The 24,111-nt window shown below is 35.5% G+C and overlaps 1 protein-coding gene across 1 annotated transcript; it reads left to right on the top strand.

Moving 5' to 3' along the window:
* Positions 1-10,141: 10,141 nt before the first annotated feature.
* LOC111047521 (homeobox protein engrailed-like ceh-16) lies at positions 10,142-21,480 on the top strand. Its single transcript, XM_039425592.1, has 5 exons — positions 10,142-10,199; positions 10,647-10,839; positions 11,507-11,766; positions 17,251-17,420; positions 20,763-21,480. The coding sequence occupies exons 2-5, from the start codon at positions 10,808-10,810 to the stop codon at positions 21,282-21,284; spliced, it is 984 nt and encodes a 327-aa protein (XP_039281526.1). The 5' UTR covers positions 10,142-10,199; positions 10,647-10,807; the 3' UTR covers positions 21,285-21,480.
* Positions 21,481-24,111: the final 2,631 nt, after the last annotated feature.

Here is a 24,111-nt window from a genome sequence, read left to right as displayed (position 1 = left end):
TGGATTGTATGTATAGGTATGCAGATCAGAGCAATCCTATATACTATTAAACGAGCAACTTCTGTTTATATGTTTAGATGTTAAGATGTTTAGATGTTTAGATGTTTGTATTGCACCGGATCTCGAAAACGGCTCCAACGATTCTCACGAAATTCAGAGCATAGGAGGTTTATAATATGAAGATTTGATTTCACTAGGTCTTATCCCTGGAAAAACTCGCTGAAGGACATTAAAAGGATAATAATTATTATTCATCTTTTGGAAAACAGCTGATAATAATTATTTCGTCGTCTGTTGGTGATGGAAGTGAGTGAGCGAGTTCATGTGTGTTGGACTGTGTCAAAATTATGACTCAGCTGTTGAACTTTTGTAATCATTCAATCAGGTACTTAGTGCCGGTTGCAAAAAGCCGGGTTATTTTCAATCCTGATTAATTCCAGTTGATCCATCTTTTTGAAATGGTCTTCTCTGATTTGGTTCACGTGAAGTTAATCAGGATTAAAATTTAACCGGCTTTTGTGCAACTGGGCCTTTGTGAGGGAAATTTTTGCATTCCTCTGGGAATTAATCTCAATTTACTGTGAATAGATATAACATTTCTGTATGAACTATTAATGTTATTATAATTTCTTCTTTCGTAATAAATTTATTATGCTTTTGTACTCCAGAGCAAAGCTCGGTCCCCAATATTCAGAATAATAAGTAGAGCTTATAGAATAGCCCACTGTGAACCACTTTTTGTTGAGCTTGGCATTCTTACGGTGGTGAATTTGAATATATTCAGTAGCCTTGTTCACACTCATAAGTGTAGGGAAACGCTCCAATGTAGATCGAACGTTCATGGCATCAAAACTCGCTCGACATCAACATTCCTGGAGAGGCTAAGGTCCAGTTATCTGATAATGGGTAGACGTTTATTTAGTAAATTGCCCTTCAAGTTCAGAGACATGGGAACCGTAGAGTTCAAAAATACTCTACATACGTGGCTCTGTTCAAACCCTTTTACTTTCCTTGCCCTATTACCATAGGTAAGGAAAGTATTGCTTTCCGAAAAAAATTAAGGTACCCCAATTTCTAAATTTCTATACGTTTAAAGGTCCCCTGAGTCCAAAAAAGTGGTTCTTGGGTATTGGTCTGTATATGTGTGTGTGTGTGTGTGTGTGTGTGTGTGTGTGTGTGTGTGTATGTGTGTCTGTGTACACGATATCTCATCTCCCAATTAACGGAATGACTTGAAATTTGGATCGTAAGGTCCTTACAATATAAGGATCCGACACGAACAATTTCGATCAAATGCGATTCAAGATGGCGGCTAAAATGGCGAAAATGTTGTCAAAAACAGGGTTTTTTCGCGATTTTCTCAAAAACGGCTCCAACGATTTTGATTAAACTCATACCTAGAAAAGTCATCGATAAGCTCTATCAACTGCCACAAGTCCCATATCTGTAAACATTTCAGGAGCTCCGCCCCATCTATGCAAAGTTTGATTTTAGATTCTCAATTATCAGGCTTCAGATACAATTTTAAACAAAAAATTTCGAGTGGAAAAGATCGATCATGAAAAACTCTACAATTAATGTTGAGCAACATTTTCACCTAAAATTGAAAATAAGCTCGAAATTCGAGAAAATGTGATTATCCAATTGCAAACTGTTGGCAACTGTTGATTCTTTTTAATGATTCACTATCAAGAGATAGCAGACCTCGTATGACTCCAGCGTTATTGTCCTGTCACCAGCTGGCTCAAATCTTTGTTACAAGTAGACTTGAGATGCGCGGGAACACTAGAGTCAGGTGATCAATTTTCATAACGGCAAGGAAAGTTGTGTGAGTGCGCCACACCAGATTTTTTATGATGTTGAGGAGTTTTTTCAGCTCCCTGGTTTTTTCAGACCTGTAATACTTTACAACCATTGAAACCATATAGGCATAATAGCTTATTGACCTCTTTTCTGTATAGGGCTACTTGTAATAGAAAGAAAAAGAAAAATCTCAGTAATCAATCACTTGAAAATGGCATCAATGTTGAAACATGTTGTGATAAAATAATTCAAAAAGGGTACTGAGATTTTTCTTTTTCTTTCTATTTAACTTATTGACTTGCATATTGCCACATATATGCAATATGATATGGTATATTATACATATAATAATATAATAGTAAATGGTAATGTTCTAATATTTCGACGTGATCTTATGCAACTATAGATGTTTCATGGAAATATATCTATCGATCTATCTACCTTACAGTATTATCTATTACAAGCAATGTGAACAATAAATTTGATTTTATTTATTGACAAGTATATCGTAAGGGTATGATCACATTGGATACGCAATTGTATGTGCAAGTGTTTGTCAGATCATGCATGAGCCGAAAAACAAAATCTCGAAAGAGGCATTGAAACACGTTGTGACTTGTCTGTAGCTGCAACCAGCAAGTGTAGGCTAAGCGTTCTGTGTGAGTATTCCTATTGACATTTCACTGGAAATTTATAATTTCACTCTTTACATTTGTTGAGTCTATAATTAAATGTTTAATTCCCAAAAAACTCAAACTACTACATCAATTACAGATACAATAGTTTGCAATTACATACAAGAGTTAGTTTCAGAGAATTCTTGTGTTTGTGTCTTCCACATGTTTAGTGTTTCCTGTGTGGAAATTGATCTACTCCACTACGGTCTACCATGTTCTAGAGTAGGTTTTGTTAGTTTGTTTTTACTTTCCTTGCCCTACTACCATGGGTAAGGGAAGTATTGCTTTCCAAAAAAAATTAAGGTACTCCAATTTCAAGTTTTCTATACGTTTCAAGGTCCCCTGAGTCCAAATACATGATTTTTGGGTATTGGTCTGTGTGTGTGTATGTGTGTGTGTGTATGTGTGTATGTCTGTGAACACGATAACTTCATTCCTAATTAACCGATCGACTTGAAATTTTAAACTTAAGGTCCTTATACCATGAGGACCCGACAATGAGAAATTCTATAAAATTCAATTCAAGATGGCGGAAAAAATGGCGGATAATTACAAAAAAACCATGTTTTTCACGTTTTTCTCGAAAATGGCTCTAACGATTTTCTTCAAATTTATATCATGGATAGCTATTTATAAGCCCTATCAACTGGCATAAGTCTCATTTCAGGGAAAATTCAGGAGCTCCGTAATACTCTTGAGAAAAATGGCGGATAATGACTAAAAAACCAAGTTTTTCACGGTTTTCTCGAAAACGGCTCCAACGATTTTCTTCAAATTTATACCATGGATAGCTATTCATAAGCCCTATCAACTGGCATAAGTCTCATTTCTGGGAAAATTCCAGGAGCTCCGTAATATTCTTGAGAAAAATGGCGGATAATGACTAAAAAGCCATGTTTTTCACGGTTTTCTCGAAAACGGCTCTAACGATTTTCTTCAAATTTTTACCATGGATAGCTATTTATAAGCCCTATCAACTGACATGAGTCTCATTTCTGAGAAAATTGCAGGAGCTCCGTAATATTCTTGAGAAAAATGACAGTTACTAATAAACCATGTTTTTCACGATTTTCTCAAAAACTGCTCTAACGATTTTTTTCAAATCCATACCCTGTATAGTTATTTATTAGCTCTATCAACTGACATGAATCTTTTTCCTGGGGTACTATTGGGGGTCCACCCAATCCTTGAGAAATGGACTTTGTAACCTCCTTCTCGTGCATGAGATAGGTAGGTACACGGTTTTTACTTTTTCTTCTTCCATATACCGTGGGTACGGTAGGTAGAGCAGTTTATAAAAAGAACACAGTCATAGTCAAGATATTTCATCTGTAGAACAGCTGTTTTGACGAATTTCAAAAAAATCATCGAATTTCACAATTTACATAAAGGAAAAAGTACTCTGAAAACAATTGTGTATACACATAATTATACAGTAGTCTGATCGTAGTTGCAAATATGTTGCCGTCAATCGTCATTATGTTATTCCCCTAAATTGTTCTCGTTTGATAATGAGGCTTATAGTTCAATGAGCAAGGAAAGTTGTGTGAGTGTACCACACCAGATTTTTTTGTTTGCGGATTAGTAAGTGTTTAGTAAGGTCTTACCTGCTGGTGAAGTATGCTGCTTCAACTGAAGAAATACATTTCCAAAAACTCATAAGTCATCGTTCCCTATATCCTGGAGGAAAAATGATTAATTATTATCTACAAACACAGCCATTCTGGTGTCCCACCGGTCACCCATGTGAGACACCAGCCGGCCGCCAAGATCTGGTGTTCCAGCTGGTGACCAAGTTGGTGTAATGGTATGATCACATTGGATGAACGTATATGCATGCGCACGCGTGGTCATGTATGACCAAGCGCGCAGAAGAAAATCAAAATCTGGGAAAGAGCTATAGGAGCACTCACACTGAACGCGTGCACTTGCTGATGGATGGCAAGCAAATCTCAACGTGTTTCTATGGCTCTTTCCACATCAAATCAAAATCAAATCAAATTTTATCGCCTTACAAAAAATATTCACAAATGAATACGGATTACAAAAAGTAATATTTTAGAATAAGAAGTATAATTATTTTGACATAATAATATACTCAATTCAATTCAATTCAAAAAGTTATTTATTTCACAAGTCTCACAAGCAATCACAGTGGTAGGCTACATCATAAAATAAGAATACACTTTACAATAAAAATAATACAATGTCAGCACCACAGAAATGACAGCGATATACAAATATATATTAAGAAATATTTACTCTCGCAGAGGCATTACTGCCTGTGTGCGAGAATGAGTCTAAGGTAGGAATAGGCATATATAAATATTTCGCAGTACTTGCACAGATCGGTTATGCTTGTTGACATTTCAATAATAGTGACATTAACCCCCCCCCCTGAGAATGAAACTACATTTCTCCCCCCTTTCCCTATGCCACCCCATAGAAACCCAAGAAACCCCTTCCTGCCCCCCATAAGTGACGTTCCCCCCATCCAAACCCAACAAACAGACGAAGAAACAGATCACCCACAAGGCGTGAAAACGCCAACACCCACACATACACACACACACACACACACACACCACACACACACACACACACACACACACCACACACACACACACACTCACACACCTCAAAAAGAGAGAATCAGGAGATTCAAAAAAATAGCCAGTATAATGATTAAAATTTGTAATAGTGACCGGTGATAGAATGTGTAAAGACTCATGATTTTATTAGTTTTTTAGCTCATTTGAATCCAGCCCTAGAATCTAAACTCTGAAGTAATCAATCTTTCACAACTCTCGCCTCTACCGATACCCCGAATCCACCTTTTAATTGCTATTTTAAATGCAGATATTTTATAGTTAATGAAGTCTGTTACAGCTATAGGTAAGTTTTTTAACAGAACATGGGCTATGTAGTATGAATTAGTAGTGAAGATGGTTTTATTTACCCTTGGCATTTGGATATTGTTGTGAATTACTCTCCTTGTTATATAATTATGAGTGATTGTATTAAATATGTCAGAATAGTTTTTGAATATGTATGTTGCCAAAGTTCTCATGTATAATTGCCTGACATCAAGCACCTCCATCTCCGCGAAAAATTACTGATTACTGATTAATGATTCGGCGAAACCAGCAAAACCACAGTTTGAGTACCGGTGACGAGTACCAAAACAGAAAACGATACTATCACTTCCAATAGAAAAACTTTGATTCAACAAGGTAAGCTTAACTATAATATCATAAGTATACATTTCAATCAAGGTGAAAGTGGGGAAAACACAAATATATACTGTATGTAAGTTTGATGGCAATACTAGAGAAAAAAAATCAAATTGTGTTGTAAATTAGGTGAAAAACATTTGTTGACTTAATCCAATCAATTATTTTTTGTACTTGATCTAGTGATGCTATCTAAAATTAAATTTTCGGGTAACAGGTTAATCAATTCATTTACTACGTAGGGGAACTGTCTACGTCATACTATTAGGTCTGTCCTGGAAACACGGTAATTTGATGGCGATCTGAAATTGTAAGCTGGAAAGTATGGAGTGGGAGTATTTTTGGATCTATTGATATAGAATATTGGATTTTTTATATAGAGTTGTCTCACTGTCAGAACCGGGAATTCTTCATAAAGTAAGTGACTGGGATATCGTCTCGGCCTTTGGAGAGCAGCTTTTAGTATGTGCCTCTGAATCACACCTATTTTATTGAAATGAGTGTCCAAGGCACCCCCCCAAACCCTTATACGATACTGAAATATGGATTGGGCATAAGCTGAATAGACCATCATCAATAACTTTGAATCTCCAACACTGCTCAATCTGTAGAATTTATGAACAATATATTTCATTTTTTACACATATTATCAATATGTGCATTCCACTTCAGATGTTGATCTATTAAAACACCTAGATATTTAACTTCTCTCACGTTTGTCAGTGATTGACATATACAGTCCCTAACAAAAAAATCTGAGTTGATGGACTACTCCTTTCAGCACAGTCAAACGAATGAATTTTAATTCCACCATTAATTTAACATGTAGCTAGAACAGTACCAGCCTTGAGAGAAGCCTTCACATCACTGGCAATCAATAGTGAACCAATGGGATTGGAGATAAATGAGGCCAAGACAAAGTATCTGAGAGTGTCACCAGCAGTAGGCCTAGGTAGGAGAGTTGCTAGAGACATGAAAATTGGACCCTACACATTTCTACAGGTAGAAGAATTTGTCTATCTGGGAACACTTGTGACAAGTAGTGGGAAAGTCTCAGCAGAGATTAACAACAGGATCATGGCGGGAAACAGGGCATACTATGCTAATATCAAGTTGTTCAAATCTTGATTGATATCTAGAGCTACGAAATTACAATTATACAAAGCATTGGTGAGACCTGTGGTGAATTACGGATCGGAAACATGGGTGCTTACAGCTGGAGATGTGCAAAGATTGCGAGTTTTTGAAAGGAAGGTAGTGAGAATGTTTTTGAGAATGGTCTTTGGAGAGGAAGAAAAAATTTGGAAATAGAGCAGTTCTTAAACAATGAAGACATTGTGCGGTTTATTAAAGCTGGCAGAATAAGATGGATGGGACATATGGTGAGAATGGGAGATGAAAGAGTAGTGAAATATATATGGAAAGACAGGATATATAACAGGAGAAGAAAAGGTCGACCGAGAAATAGATGGACGGATGATGTGGAACGAGATCTGAGAACGCTTGGAGTTCGTAACTGGAGGGGGCAGGCTTAGGATCGTGACAGATGGAGAGGCTATGTGAGGGAGGCCAAGGGTTGCAAAGACCTGTAGAGCTGAGGAGTAAGTAAGTAATCAATTTAACATTTCCGCAGGGATGGAGTTTATTGTTGACGAGAGAGTCATATATACGCTTTTTCTTGAATTTAAAGTGAGCGTGTGCAGATCAAGCCATGACTTTGTTTCTCATCTTTACTCTACTTTACTTTACTTCACTTGTTCGTCATGAAACTGCATCAAGGAAAGCAACGCTTCTGCATCTGCACGCGTGTTCTTGCATGGTCTCGCACATAAGTGCATCCAATGTGATTATACCCTAATGTGATTAAATGGTGTTTTCCTCCACCTACTGTCAAAAGTACTTACTTTACTCCCTGAAACATGATACTAAAGTGTCACTTTTTCGCTCTCGGTACTAAAAAACAGAAAAACTCCCTATGGAGTAAAAGTGACTCCATTTAAATAACATGGGAAGCATCTCTATTTTAAAAGCCTGCTGATCTCATTCTTGGACGATCCAGTCGGGGGTCCAGGGGGCGGAGCCCCCTGGCTAGACGGATATGGCGAGCGAAGCAAGCCTGACAGCTAGTCATAATATATAGATAACTGTGAGATTAAACCAAATTGAAATGAATGGAGATTTTTAGATTTTGGATTATTTTACTTGCATTCATAGACAAGACTTGAAAACCTGAAAACAAGAAAACATAGTTTTCAAGACCTGAAAACTATGACACCAGGTCACTAGATATTATTATTATTTATTAGTGAACAATATATTATTCCATTGACTAATTCAATATGATTGATTATGTTGGAAAATATTGAACAGTGTTGATATTACAACAAATATTAGCTTATATAGAAGGCCGTGACAAGGCAGAGAATCGGCAGCGCCATTCTCCTTTCTTTCTCCACTGCCATTATGACGTGGACCCCACTATAAACAACAAGACAACATGCAGCAACAAGAAACAAGTTTCTCGGTATTGTTGTACTTCAAGCCCAAGAATCTGCCTTTAATTTGAAAGCCTGTTGAACATTAAACAATAAACGTATCTCGTTACATCATACTGATTTTATGCAAAGTTTGAAGCATGTTGCGTGTCGATGGATGGAGGTAAAAGGAGAAGACGATTTCTGTGGCACAAGGAGAATGAGTAGAAGAAGAAGGAAAAGAAGAAGGAGGGAAAAATGAAAAAAAGAGAGTGAGATTTAAGACAGGAGGAGAAGAAGGAGAAAGAGGAGAAGAAGGAAAAGAAGTAGGAGAAGGAAAAGAATGAGAAAAAGAGATTAAGATTCAAGACGGAAGGAGAAGTTACAAGACACAAGGAGAAGGAGGAGGAGGAGGAGGTGTAGGAAAAGAAGGAGAGGAAGGAGCAGAAGGAAAAGAAAGAGAAGAAGAAAAAGAAGGAGAAAAGTAGAGTAAGATTTAAGACAGAAGAATATTCAAGACACAAGGAGAAGGAGGAGGAGGAGAAGAAGAAGGAGGAAAAGGAGTAGAAGAAGGAGAAGGAGTGAAAGGAGGAGAAGAAGGAGAAAAAGGAGATGGAGAAGAAGGAGAAGAAGAAGAAGAAGAAGGAGGAGGAGGAGGAAGAGAAGGAAAAAAGGAGAAGAAAAAGAATGAGAAAAGTAGAGTAAGATTTGAGACAGAATGAGAAGAATCAAGACACAAGAAGAAGGAGGAGGAGGAGAAGGAGAAGAAGGAGAAGGAGTGAAAGGAGGAGAAGAAGGAGAAAATGGAGATGGAGAAGAAGGAGGAGAAGAAGAAGAAAAAGGAGAAGAAGAAGAAGAAGAAGAAGAAGAAGAAGAAGAAGAAAAAGAAGGAGAAAAGTAGAGTAAGATTTGAGACAGAATGAGAAGATTCAAGACACAAGGAGAAGGAGGAAAGGTAGGATGAGAAGTAGGTAGGAGAGAAGAAGGAGGAGAAGAAGAAGAAGAAGAAGAGAAGAAGAAGAAGAAGAAGAAGAAGAAGAAGAAGAAGAAGAAGAAGAAGAAGAAGATGATGATGAAGAAGATGAAGAAAAAGAAGAAGAAGAAGAGAAGAAGAAGAAGAAAGAAGAAGAAGAAGAAGAGAAGAAGAAGAGAAGAAGAAGAAGAAGAAGAAGAAGAGACGAAGAAGAAGAATCAAGACACAAGGAGAAGAAGAAGAAGATCTAAGACACAACGACGTTGTGAGTTACTATAAATTAGTTTTAGTTTGACAATTTGATTGAGAAAATGAACGCGCACGCTCTGGTGATGCTACGCATGCGCTGAAAATTTGAACAGGTAATCCGATACAGGAGTGCTTAATAATATAATTAGCTGTGCTGGGTGCTGGGCGAGCATAAACCATAAACCATAAACTCGAAATTTCCAAGATGACGTGACACATATCTTGAGCCAGTGAAACTTCCTTCAGCATTGGGTGAATGGGAGGCAATGATGTCGTTTATGAGCAACACTGACAGAATAAAGTGAACCAGACAGTTTGGTGAAGATTTTGAAGGGTGGATCATACAGAACCAGTCTTCTCATCTTCTGCTTGTTGCGGGACTTTTAGACAACTTTTGGACAAAAGAAGGTATCGAATGGCCAAAATGATGCAGCTTGTTTGTCAGCTCCCGCTTTTCGACAGGCTTTGTCCCTCAAGGGACATCAGCAAACAAGGCAAGTGGTGGGGGAAGATAAGGAGAGAGGGTAGGAAGATAACTTTACGCTTAATTAGGCAAATATATTCCGGTAGCCTGGCCCCTCCGCTCCTGTTCAACCCTCCGCCCCAAAATCGGGCACAGGGGTAACCAATAAGTGCTCCCTTTTTCGAAACCGCTTTATTTAAACTCGGCAGCTACCGAGGTAGTCTTCAATCAGATTCTGGTCTTCGGCCTGGGAACTTCGTGGTTTGTGGGGAAAGCTTCCTAGATCAGTTTGCAAGATACCGAGTCCCAAAACTGTTTATAGGACCGGTAGATTTTATCAACGTTTAGTCATCAAATCTGTTAACTTTGTCAACACGTATTCATTGATTCGGTTAACTTTATCAACTTCATTTATGAAATTTCTATAATTTTCTAGTGATAGATTTAATAAACTACCAAATCTCAAAACTGTTTATAGGAAATAAATCTTCTGAATATAGGAAATAAAGAAGATTTTATCAACGTGTGGTCATCAATTCTGTTAACTCAATCAACGTATAGTCATCAATTCTGTTAACTCAATCAACGTATAGTCATCAATTCTGTTAACTTTATCAACACCAATAGTGAAAATTTATAAAAGCTCAATTACTCATCATCTATTCCACAAGCTTTAATATCCATCTACTTTGTGAATTAAAAAACCTATACAAGTTTCCCTCGAAGTGACGCAAACCGTTTTTTGAATTAGATTCGCTCAAAATCTGTTCATAGCTGTCTTTAAAATTCTTCATATCTTCTCGTTAGTACACGGACTTTGTACGGAAAAATCTATCGTGGAACAATATTTTCTATGGCGATTTTGAGGAAATTATAGTGAGAAAATTCACCGAGACTAGTTCGAAAATGACAAGCAAAATAGGTCTACTTTTCTGATGATCCAACTCTACTCTCCAGCACCAAACATGTGAGTTTTCAATCCATTTTATATTTTTTTCTGATTTCTAAAAATGTGAATGTGATTTGAGTCATAATTATTCTATATCAGATTTGATAATAATACAAAATTTCATCAATTTAAAGTAAGCGCGAGCTTATTATTATTGATCAAATAAAATAATTAGTCTATTCAATGATTGATGAATGAAATGGTGAGAGTGGTAAAACCAACTCAATGGTGTTCAAATTTTAATAGTGGAAGAGGATAATAGATCCACAACACAGAGATAGCCTAATAGACCATTGATAAGTTATTCAATGAATGGACTGCGTGCCGGTTGCACAAAAGCTGGTTAAATTTTAATCGTGACTAATTTCACGAAAACCAATCAGAGACTTTTTGTGTAGTTGAGAAGTTGATATTGTGGTAATTATTCATATTGAATGAAAAAGACTAAACCGGTCTTCCTAATTATCAATAAATCAGTGGTTTTTTGACAATTTCTTAGTCTTTTTCATTCAATACCAATCAGAGAAGCTGATTGGTTTTTTTTCGAAAAAGCCTTCTCTAATTGGTTCTCGTAAAAGTAATCACGATTAAAATTTAACCGGCTTTTGTGCTACGAGTATCATCACACACATGAATTATTTGTATATTGTTTTACTTATTAATTTTGTGATTCTCTAATCAACAGAACACCAACAATGAAGACATCTTACTCGTCGAGTGACGAATCTACTCCGGGAGAAGACAGCCAGTGGACATCAGGACATCACTCGGATTTCAGCATTGACTTTATCCTGAACGAGGCTGGACCAGGGTCCCGTAGGCGTCTCCAGAGGTCGGGGACTCCGGAGGCCGCCAATAGGACCGAGATTAGTCTGGGAAATAGTCCGCCTTTAGACGGGTTCGCTTGGCTTCAGTGTACACGATATCGGCCTCCTAAACTTCAGAGTAAGTCAAATTTCAAATTTATTTTTATCAAATTGGAAACAAACTGAAATTTCAACCAGCACATAAATTCTTGAACTGAAAATAATCTATAAAAGTATGTAAGAAAATAATAATAAAAGTACCTACCGTAATCTAACTGATTAATAGTCTAATTCTGAACGTTTTCAATCTGACAAGGCCAGCAAAACCTAAGGTTTGAGCGCTGGCATACATGGGCTTTGTTTGATCAACTTCCATCTGTAGTACCATAGCCACCTCTAATATTAGAGGTATTAGAGGTGGCTATGGTAGTACTTATTCTCTCAAACATTTATCCAATAATTCATTCTCAATTTCCATTAATTCTTTCATTCATACTTTCAATTATTCTTCCATTCATACTTTCATTCATAATTTCATCCATTCTTTAGAGGAGCTAGTTCGGACTTATACGTCACGAACACACACATTATCAGCTGATGAAATGCTATGCTTATTCAATCTGTATCTTAATGTTTCTGTACAAATACAGATACTAATAAGTCCGATCAGTAAGATCAGCTGATGAAAAGTGAATGCGCGTGTTCATGGCTCGTAAGTCTGTATACACCTTTACAATTCACATATATTTCAAATTCACTCATTCAAGAAGCTTGAAATCTGCGTTTTTCTACGTAATGCTAGTTTTCACTTTCTGTATTGACGATTGCCAATTGTATAATTATTATACTCAACTCATTTGTATGGTTATACCGTGTACAAATAACATGATTTATTATTATTATTTTTATTATTATTATTATTATTATTATTATTGTACATGCAACACTGATTAAACAAATATAAATTCAAATTGAAAATGTTTTCACGCGTTTTTCGAAAACTAACCGATAATAGTTGTTGAAATTTGGATAGCCTACACAGGTTCATCTAATGAAATGAGTTAATGAAATTGTTAAGAAATGGTTAGTTGCCACCTAGTAATTATCGTTTCTCTTAGGATCTCAGTTTTAAAATACATTTTTTTCAGCGTTTTCAAGAATGGATGACCTAGAAAAATTGACGCTTAATCCACAGGTTTGGCTGAGATATTAGAAGAAGTGTTGATTCGGAAATATCACAGAATTACTTTCCATAGACTGAAAACGTTTCCCAGTTTTACCTAACGCTTTCATTTCCTATTCGGAGTTTTCCCAGATTTTTCAAGAAGTTGTTGATTACTTTGAAGGCATGATGTATATTAAGAATTTTTCCAATTTCACTACATCGTTTTAACTCAAATTGCAGCTCAAAAAATGAAAAAGGAGCTGAACTGAAGTACAATGAATCTAATAGTATCCTTATGAAAATGCCCTACTTGTAGAGAAGATTATCTTCAAACACTCGATAAAAGTAGACTATGATTTTCACAACCCCAAGGGCTAAATTTCAAATCGATTCAGAAATTTCAAAAAAGGAGCTCAACTGAAAAGTACAATGAATCTAATAGTATCATTATAAAATTTCCCTACTCGTAGAGAAGATTATCTTCAAACACTCGATAAAAGTAGACTATGATTTTCACAACCCCAAGGGCTAAATTTCAAATCGATTCAGAAATTTCAAAAAAGGAGCTGAGCTACAATGAATCTAATAGTATCATTATAAAATTTCCCTACTCGTAGAGAAGATTATCTTCAAACACTCGATAAAAGTAGACTATGATTTTCACAACCCCAAGGGCTGAATATCAAATCGATTCAGAAATTTCAAAAAAGGAGCTGAACTTCAATGAATCTAATAGTATCATTATAAAATTTCCCTACTCGTAGAGAAGATTATCTTCAAACACTCGATAAAAATAGACTATGATTTTCACAACCCCAAGGGCTAAATTTCATATCAACAAGCGATTGCAGCAAATCTGAAATCCTCTCTGAAAATAGAAGCTCAAATGAAATATGCATTATGAAAATTTATAGATATTATCTCAACCGCTAGTGATACATTTCAAATCAATTCGAATAATTGTTATTTTGTCAGGCGATTGAAGCAAGCCTGGAAGCACCTAATCAAAATAAATAAATAAATGTTTTATTGTAGCAGCAAAAGAGAACATCAAATGCATTACAACGTCAAATGGTAACAAAAGTAGACACAAAAAAAAAATAAATAGAACTATTAAATAATATAAGTCACAATCGCACACAGGTAAATCATTATAACTAATTCTACACCGAGAAATTTTTCTCTGATCTTAATGTAACAATCAAGTAATAAGGCTATTCCACTTCAAGATTTATTTCGAAAAATTCATCTATCTTATAAATACAATTTTCTGACAAAATTGCTTTAAATTTGTTTTTAAATTTTTCAATCTCTAGGTTCCTGATTGAAGGAGGTAAAAAATTATATAATTTTATCGCTGTATAGATGAATGTTTTTTGAGTCCTGGTGTAATTGAACCTGATTAAACTCAAAGTAGCCCTATTCCTTGTTCCATATGAGTGATATGAACCCAAAGCATCATATAAATAGATATTTTCTTTTATATATAGTAGGCTTTGAAAGATAAACAGTGCAGGAACCGTCATCACACCAAGACGAACAAACCCCTCTCTACACTAGAAAATTTATGACCCCAGAGTAAGGTACCTCGACTCAAATGACTTTGGATGAATGCAAAATAGACCGTTCTCAATACCTTAGAACTTGCAATAAAAGTTGCAATAAAAATATGCAAGCGAACGATAAGCGATCCATCCGGTCTCTTTATTGGCTGAATGCGACGAGGATGGGCAGGCGAGCGAAGCGAACCTGCCTTTTATACAGCACGCTATCGTCCACTCAAACTCCAGCTAGAGTCAACTCTGATTTAGCACGGTTGCTTCTGACAAGCGCATTTAAATATTTTCGGCCCATATCGAATGACGTGTGCTAAGATATAGTCTGACCATTCAGCTTTGATGATAACTCGATTTGAGTGGCCATAGCTTCCTCAACAGTATCGATTTTACAGGTGACTGATGCTCATTAAGTAGGCTAATCGAAAGAAAAAAAATGTGGTGTGGTACACTCACACAACTTTCCTCGCTCATCGAACTGTAAGCCCCGTTCTTAAACGAGAATAATTTAGGGGAATAACATAATGATGATTGGCGGCAACATATTTGAAACTACGATCAGACTTCTGTATAATATGTGTATATATAATTGTTTTCAGAGAACTTTTTCCTTTGTGTAAATTGTGAAATTCATGATTTTTTAAAAGTCGTTAAAACAGCTGTTCTACAGATGAAATATCTTGACTATGACTGTGTTCTTTTTATAAACTGCTCTACCTACCTACCTCATGCACGAGAAGGAGGTTAAAAAGTCCATTTCTAATAGGTAATAGGGCAAGAAAAGTAAAAAGAGAGATTTTATCGAGGGTTCGAAATTTCTGAATCTTTATTGTTACGAACGGTATTTGTTTAGAGTGGAATGTAGTTCAAACCTTCTGATAATGGAAATTGTACTGGATTGGAATGAAAATGAAAATTAAATGAGAAAATGAAACTAAAATGAAAATAAGAGTATTTTGGGCGTACTAGGCGGAGTTCGTAAATTTCTTCTTCTTCTACTTTTTCTTCTTCTTCTTCCTCCTCCTTCCTCCTTCTCATCCTTCTCATCCTTCTTCTTCCTCCTCCTCCTCCCTTCTTCTCGTTCATATGCTTCTTCCTCCTCCTCCTCCCTTCTTCTCATTCATATGCTTCTTCTTCCTTCTCCTCTTCTCCATAATTTATTTTTCTTCCTCCCCTTCTCGCTCCACCAATTCCCCTTCCATCTCTTCTTTTTTATTTTCACCAGCTTCTTCTTCTTCCTCCTCCTCCTCCTCCTCCTCCTCCTCCTCCTCCTCCCTCTTCTTCTATTTCTTCCCCTTCTCCTTCTTCTCATACATCTACTTCTTCTTCCTTCTCCTCTTCTTTTTCTTTCTCCTCTTCTTCTTTCTTCTCCTCTTCTACATAATTTATTTTTCTAGCTTTTTCTTCCTCCCCTCCTCGCTCCACCAATTCCCTCCTCCTCTTCTTCTTCTTCATCTTCTTCTTTTTCTTCTCCTTCTTCCTCTCCTTCTTCTTCTTCTTATTATTTTTCTCTCCCTTCCTCTTCTTTTCCTCTTTCTACTTAATATCTTTCCTCCTTTTCTTCACCTTTCCCTCGTCCTCATCCTGCTCCTCTTCCTCATTCTCCTCCAACACCTCCTCTTTTTCCTCCTCCTAACCTTATTCTTCTTCTCCTTCTTCTCATTTTCCCTTTTCATCTTTATCTTCCTTTAAATCTCTTTTTTCAGGATCTCGTTCTGTTTTCGTCCTCTTCTTCTTCTTCTCTGGTTTTTCATCAATCATTCAATCTTTGAAAGCTATCTTTGACTATCTTATTGATTAAAGTACTGTATTCAATTATTGTTGTGATTGTGTAGAAAGCCGATAAAAAGAAGGTTGTCAAAGACTTCAGCCAGACCTAAAAACGCGCATTCTCGTTTTAATCTTCCAGGTCAATTCAACTTATGCAATCTATATATATAAAAGCGAAATGGCAGTCACTCACTGACTGACTGACTGACTGACTCACTCACTCACTCACTCACTCACTCGCATAACTAAAAATCTACCGGACCAAAAACGTTCAAATTTGGTAGTTATGTTCAGTTGGCCCTTTAGAGGCGCACTAAGAAATCTTTTGGCAATATTTTAACTCTAAGGGTTGTTTTTAAGGGTTTAAAGTTCGTCTCTTAGCATGTATATTCTTCTTCTCCCAATCTCTTAATTATAATTGAAATTTCCATTTCATATGTTACTATAGAACTATAATCTAGATAGAGTACCTCTTCGAAACAGTTGTTAACTGGCAACTAAATTAATAATTTTGTCAGGTTGGCATTAAGTTGAGTTCACTTTGTTAGGTTGGCACCAAGTTAAAGATTTAAATGCATTTATCGCGGAAAAATTGATTGGACACTGCTACTTCAATCCTGGGAATATTATATTACTAGCCGTCAGGCTCGCTTCGCTCGCCATATCCGTTTAGCCAGACGTTTAGTCTGGACCACCGACTGAATTGTCCTAACATATTATGATAAAAATGAAAAATGCAGGCGAGCTAAGCGAGCCTGCTGATCTCATTCTTAGACGATCCAGTCGGGGGTCCAGGAGGCGGAGCCCCCCTGGCTAGACGGATATGGCGAGCGAAGCGAGCCTGACGGCTAGTAAAATGATATACTTGTTACTAACTCTTGTAATAACTTGTAACTGACTCATATTCAAATAATTACATAGTAGCCTTTTTCAAAACTTTCACATATAAAACACTTGTAAGTGATAGAAAGGGTACTATGTAATTATTTCAATATCAACAATTCAAGCAGCTCTTTTAAAATACTTTATTGCAAGGTATCTAGAATACCTCTAGAATGTATTCTAGGTAAATTGCTTTATCAGAAAAATTGTGACTTGTAATAACTCTTGTTAAATAATAATTTTTTTGTAGGAAATCGGCGTAAAGAGGGTCGCCAAAGACGTCAGCCAGGCCGGAATCCGCGCATCCCGTTCTCGGCCGAGCAGGTGGCTCTACTGGAGCAGCGCTTCCGAGCCAGTCAGTATCTGGGCGGATCAGAGGTGGCCAAGCTCTCCACCATGCTCTGCTTGTCTGACACTAGGGTCAGTTCACTTTCCACTCTACTATAATATTATTATTATCAGTATTATTAATTCTTCAAGGGCCAAAACATAGTGGAGTAGCAAGGGTAGAATGTAGCAGAGATGCCGGATAAATCCTCTTCCCCTTCTTCTTCTTCTTCTTCTTCTCTTCTTCTTCTTCTTCTCCTTCTTCTTCTTCTTCCTTCTTCTTCTTCTTCTTTTTCTCCTTCTTCTTCTTTTTCTCCTTCTTCTTCTTTTTCCTCTTCTTCTTCTTCTTCTTCTACTAGTCCTACTTCTTATCCTACTTTTCCTTCTTCTCCTTCTCCTTCTCCTCTTTCTTCTCCTACTCCAACTTCTTAATCTACCTTTCCTTCTTCTCCTTGTGTCTTGAATCTTCTTCTCATTTCACCTCTAACCATCTTTTCTACTTCTTCCTATCCTCTTCTCCTCTTATCTTCTTATTTTGATTTTTCACATACTCACTTTTCTACCATCCACAGCTGTTTCAGCCAAAGATGAATTATCCTTTTAATGTCGTTCAGCGAGTTTTCTCAAGGATGAGACCTAAGGCAATCGAATCTTTATATCATAAACCTACTATGTTCCAAATTTCGTGAAAATCGTTAGAGCCGTTTTCGAGATCCGTTAAACATAAATAACCAGATATAAAAATAACCAGATATATAAATACTGAAATCGCTCGCTTAATATAATAGGATAGTCTAATACTAACAATAATAAAGGTTGACTCCAATGACGCCAAAAATGAAGAAAAATCGTTCAACTGGTTTAGTTTCGACAACCGAACAAAATAGGATAGCTTATCAGATATTGTCAGTGTAACAATAGACTGATTCCAATGACGCGAAAATACTGGAAGAGGTTTGTTTTGCTAAGATCGGTTGAACTAGGATTGATCTTTTGTGTTGGTTCTATAATTTAGAAAAGATACCAGGTATTATACGTCTCTTGGTCTATCCCTCTAAACCATAATCTGAAGTTTACATAGGGGGAGAGAACGCGAACCACCGTGAAGCAATCGAATATTGCATGCTTTGTTGAATTTTCACGTTCTTCAGAAGTTGGCTTCAAGAACGCTACCTCCTTCTATGTTCTTTTGTTAAGGTGAGGCTCCTTCCTCTTATGAATATAATGCTGTTGTCTGCAACCAAAATTTAAAAAAATCGGTTCAATGCAGAAGTCAAGATTAGAAATAATCGCTTATTTGAGAAACAACACATATCCACAAAATTATATTTTTCAGGAACAAAGAAAAACATATATTACAACTAAACTACCAGTACAATCTAAGTTTATTTTTTTCATATTCAAAAAACTCAATTCTGAGATGATTCCTCAATTATTTTTTAATCAAATCAAATCAAAACAAATCTTAAATCAAATCAAATCTTAAATTTAATAGGCTATGTCAATTCCATTTTATTCAATTACATATTAAAAAAAATTGGGCATGTGTGGTTTCTCAAATAGATGAAGGAGAATGGCATACCCTACCAGAAAAAGAGCAATACAGTAGTTTTTTTATTTGAACTATTTATTGAAAATTGAATGAAAGATGTATGCACAAACTTGCGGAAAAAGATATTATAAGTTGTTTTCTGTCTTAATAGAATGATTTACTGTCTTAATGCCCATGATTTTCACCTTAATCAATTTATAACTTTTGCTGTGTGATTCACTGCTTCTTGGGGCTTCAGCCACTCTTCCTAAAGGTTTTGTTACAGAAATCACACATGTATTGTAGATGTGTGGTTTCTCAAATGAACTGAATATTCAATGCCATTTTACTTTCCTTGCCCTATTACCATAGGTAAGGAAAGTATTGCTTTCCGAAAAAAATTCTTTCTATACGTTTCAAGGTCCCCTGAGTCCGAAAAAGTGGTTTTTGGGTATTGATCTGTATGTGTGTGTGTGTGTGTGTGTGTGTGTGTGTGTGTGTGTGTGTGTGTGTGTGTGTGTGTGTGTATGAGTGTATGTGCATCTGTGTACACGATATCTCATCTCCCAATTAACGGAATGACTTGAAATTTGGAACTGAAGGTCCTTACGATATAAGTATCCGACACGAACAATTTCGATCTGATGCAATTCAAAATGGCGGCTAAAATGGCGATAATGTTGTCAAAAACAGGGTTTTTCGCAATTTTCTCGAAAACGGCTCCAACGATTTTGATCAAATTCATACCTAAAATAGTCATCGATAAGCTCTATCAACTGCCACAAATCCCATATCTGTAAAAATTTCAGGAGCTTTGCCCCATCAATGCAGATAGATTCCCAATTATCAGGCTTCAGATACAATTGAAACGAAAAAAATCAAGTGGAGTAGATTGAGCATGAAAATCTCTACAATTAATGTTCAGTAACATTTTCACCTAAAATTGAAAATAAGCTTTAAATTCGAGAAAATGTGATTATTCAATTGCAAATTATTGTTGATTCTATTAAATCATTCACTATGAAGAGATAGCAGACCTCATGTGTGTCTCCAGCGTTATTGCCCTGTCACCAGCTGGCTCAAATCTTTGAATAGTAGACTTGAGATGCGCGGGAACACTAGCGTCAGGTGATCAATTTCCATAACGGCAAGGAAAGTTGTGTGAGTGCGCCACACCAGATTTTTTGTGTTGCCCAAGGAAACATTGGATTAGTGTTGTTTCTCTATGAAACGATGTATCTACATTAGAAGAGTGCATTTCAGTTGAAAAGTGAAAATGGCAAAAAATGGATATGTGTTTTGTTTTTCAAATAAGCGATTCTGTTGGAGATGAAGTGCCAAGAACCAGAAGTATTGTTCTACTGACCTTATTCAGAGTAATATACCTTGTTGGAAGAAATAATGTTCTTTTAGAGATGATATAAAGATGCAGTTCATCATATCTTATTTAAATAATTATTATCAAACGAAAATCCCAATTGAATGCTGAAAATCACCCCGAAGACTTCTGCTACTGGAAATATTGACAATAGGGTAAACAGCTAGATGGAAATTATTTCCATCAATATCTTATTTTTATTACCTATATTTTCTTACAAAGTTAAGTCACTGATTGTAAGCGAATCAATGATAGTTGCTATTCAATAATGTTTCTCTTGTTAAATTTCAATAAATAGTAACATTATAGCCTATGTGATTTTATATAGTAAGTGTAGACAAATCAAATTTTTAACGATTAATTTATTTTTAATAGTTATGGTTTCTCATTAATTCATTGTTTCTTAATTCAAATTTCACACTCATAAATACATATACAGAAACCAAATAGAGTCTAGCTTGACAAATACAACAATACTCCATCTAAAATAAGCAATAAAGCAATAACCAATTTGTTCTTTCTCTAGGTAAAGATCTGGTTCCAAAACAGGCGAGCCAGAGAACGACGGGAACGCCAGACAAATTCGTCGAACTCGACAAATTCGTCACCAGATAAGCAGGAGAAATCGTCCAACCCCGTACTTGGAGAATCCCCCGCCAAGTCTCAAATGAAGATACTACCCACCAGTCAAACATCGGCTTTTATGCCTTATAGTCTCAAATTGGCATCAAACTCAACTATGGACAATAATAGCAGTTACAACTTGATCAAGAATGTAGCAAACTCGAATATGGACAATAATAAATGTTACAACTTGATCAAGAATGTATCAAACTCAAGCATGGACAATAAGAGTTACAACTTTGTCAAAGACGCTACAAACACAAAAATGGAAATAAATATTTACAACCGTATCAAAACCGCTTCAAACTCAATGAATGATCACAGCATTGTTAAAAACTACACTTTCTATCAAGAGGCTCCTCTAGAATTAAGTCCACATGCTCGCGTTGAAAACAGAAAATTGAACATTACCACTTGTAAATAAATAATTTGAATGTCCGTGACAAATATTTTAAATACAAACATAATACAGTGTTATCATAAAAGAATGGTGCGGTTTCGAACATTGTTTAAAGAAAAACCAAATTACTTACAGTTAATGTTTTTTATTCACCTAATTTGTCGTCTGAAACAGTTTTTTACATGATTAATAGCTTTCAATAAGTGTGCCCTTAGTCGCTCGACAAATTTCCAAACGATAATAAATTTCTCTCTTAACATTCGATAACATTTCTTCGATTATGGTTGTCATTGGTTCTTTAATCCTGTTTTAATGTAGTGGTTCAGTTCGCGATTTCTTGTGAATAAACAATGTTTTTGATGTAAATTTACAAGAAAAAATCTACCTGAACCACTTAAAAATAGGATTAATGAAGCCAACCATAATATATTAATGACAACCATAACCAATGAAATGTTAGCGAATGTTTGGAGAGAAATTGATTATCGTTTGGATATTTTGTCGAACGACTAAAGGCGCACATATTTAAGTTTATCAATTATGTAAAAAACTGCCTGAGACGACAAATTAGATGAATAAACAACATCAACTTTAAGTAATTTGGTTTTTCTTTAAGCCATGTTCGAAACCGCACCATTCTTTTATGATAACTCTGTATTTTTCAAATTATATTATATTATGTTGTAAAATTTAACATGAAATTAATTGTACATTACCACTTGTCAATGGATCACTTGAATATATCAGTGACAATATTTGTAATAAAAACATGATATGTTTCAAATTATATCTTATTTATTATGTTGTATATAATTATCTAACATTAGGTAATTCAAATTGTCAAAGGATAAAATCTGATAATGTCAAAATGTTTCTGTCAATGTGATGAGATGTGAGTACAGTATATCAGTGGCATTCCCGTGTTATCGGATGGGCACGTTAAACTGTCGGTCCAGGCTGAAGTATGACAGTCGTGAGGCCCATTGACGGCTTAAATTATATATTCAGGCGGTGGGACCTTCCCGAAAGGGACTCCCCACCAACAAAAGCCATACGAATTTACTTTTACTAGTGGCATTCCAAATTGTATAATATATGGATGAATAGATGACAGAAAATTGTAATTGAAAAATATGACAGTAGACATTCCAAATTGCCAATGAGTAATAAATCTGACAATGCCAGAATGTGTATGTTAATGTCTAAAATGTGATGTGAATATATCAGTAAAAATACTGTAAGTTTATATGACAACATCCGACATTCCAATTTCATAATATGGATTATATCGATGATCACAAATATTTGTAATTCAAAAATATAACAGTAGGCATTAAAAATTTCCAATGGGTAGAATCTGACAATGCCAGAGTTTTTATGACAATATCCAAATGTGATGTGAATATATCAGTATAGTTATTTGTGCAACTAGTGCGCAAAGTGACAGTTTGCTGCACCGAAAGAAACGTTTACGCCCGAGCCGTAGGCGAGGGCGGAATGGTTTCTTGAGTGCAGCAGAGGAACTTTGCGCACGTATTGCACATTAAATTTTTCCTACAGTTACCATTGAATATGAAAAGTGGGTAATTATGGGTAAAATTCCCTGAAATCCATCAAATGTATATCTGTGTAATTTTATTATTGATAAAAACCTTAATTTATTGTCAAATTGAATAAAAATGTTTTCCTTGGTTATAATATATAATACTAATAATTAGCGCGTTGTGCTTGGGTTGCACCTCTGCTCACTATAGCAGCCCAGTCACTGTTACCAACTTCATTTTGATTTTGCTGCACTGTTGCTCCATATAACCTACTAAGTATTTTGCGTTGCCATGTTGCAAATCTGGAGTGCAGAAAAATTTTTCCCGCACTAGAGCGGAAAAGTGATTCTTTGCGTTCTGTAATCAGTGCAGCAATGGCCACTTTTCAACGTAACTGTAGGAAAAAAATATTGTAAAGTACCGTATATTTATGTCAAAATCAGGAATTCCAATTATAATACGGATGTATTATATCCGTATAATACGGATGAATAAATCCTCCAAGTGTGATGTCAATAACCGAATATGACAGTGACAATATTTTCTGTGTTAGTTGTATCGATATTTATTAAAAATTGAATTATTGTATGTTGTTATTTTTCGAAGTAGTATTTTTTATTGACTTCTACCACCAGAATTCCATCCTATCTCTTATGAGCTTCTCATACTTCAATTCCTCATTATTTTTCCAATCATCTATGTATTATTATAGAAAAAATACAAAGTATCATATTTGGTAATAGCTCATTATATCTGCCTTGATTTTTAGATAGAAATTGAAGACAGAACTTGAGTGTTTCATTAAAAATATCATTCAACCCAACAAGATTTTATTGATTCAGCCATTTTCTTCAGACAATCTTTTATACCTGAAATGAATTAAATAGAACCTGGATACAGTAATAGAAGGAAAGAGCTCATGAACGAACTTATTCATGAAAGTTTACTAATAACTCATTGAAAAAATAGAATAGATTTTGCTATAATCCGTTGAAATGAATTCTTGCAAGCAATATATTAGATAATTTAGAAATATCAATTGAATCTATGAGTCTTCAATTCAAGTATAATAGTAAAGAATTATAGTTTAAATTTTTGAAAAGTGGACTTAAATCAATTTAAGTGGATAGCATAACCTATAATTTTTATTCATTCATAACTCTACCTTCATTGTATTATCATTCATCCCATCATCATCACCTAGGCTTAAAATACTTCTAGGAAGTCGCCTTTGAAAAATAATAGAATAGTTTAAAAAACTTATAATTTCTAATCAAATTTTATTATTTCATTTATAAACCTCATTC

The sequence above is a fragment of the Nilaparvata lugens genome, chromosome 4 (assembly GCF_014356525.2).
Source record: "Nilaparvata lugens isolate BPH chromosome 4, ASM1435652v1, whole genome shotgun sequence".
NCBI classification, from domain to species: domain Eukaryota; kingdom Metazoa; phylum Arthropoda; class Insecta; order Hemiptera; family Delphacidae; genus Nilaparvata; species Nilaparvata lugens.
The sequence above is the reverse complement of the archived record's forward strand: the minus strand, read 5'-3'. Positions and strand labels throughout refer to the sequence as shown.

Coding starts and splice junctions, on each gene's coding strand:
- LOC111047521 (XM_039425592.1), top strand. CDS start 10,808: ATGATCCAACTCTACTCTCCAGCACCAAACAT. Junction 11,767..17,250: donor TCGGCCTCCTAAACTTCAGA/GTAAGTCAAATT, acceptor ATTTTTTTGTAG/GAAATCGGCGTAAAGAGGGT. Junction 17,421..20,762: donor TCTGCTTGTCTGACACTAGG/GTCAGTTCACTT, acceptor TTCTTTCTCTAG/GTAAAGATCTGGTTCCAAAA.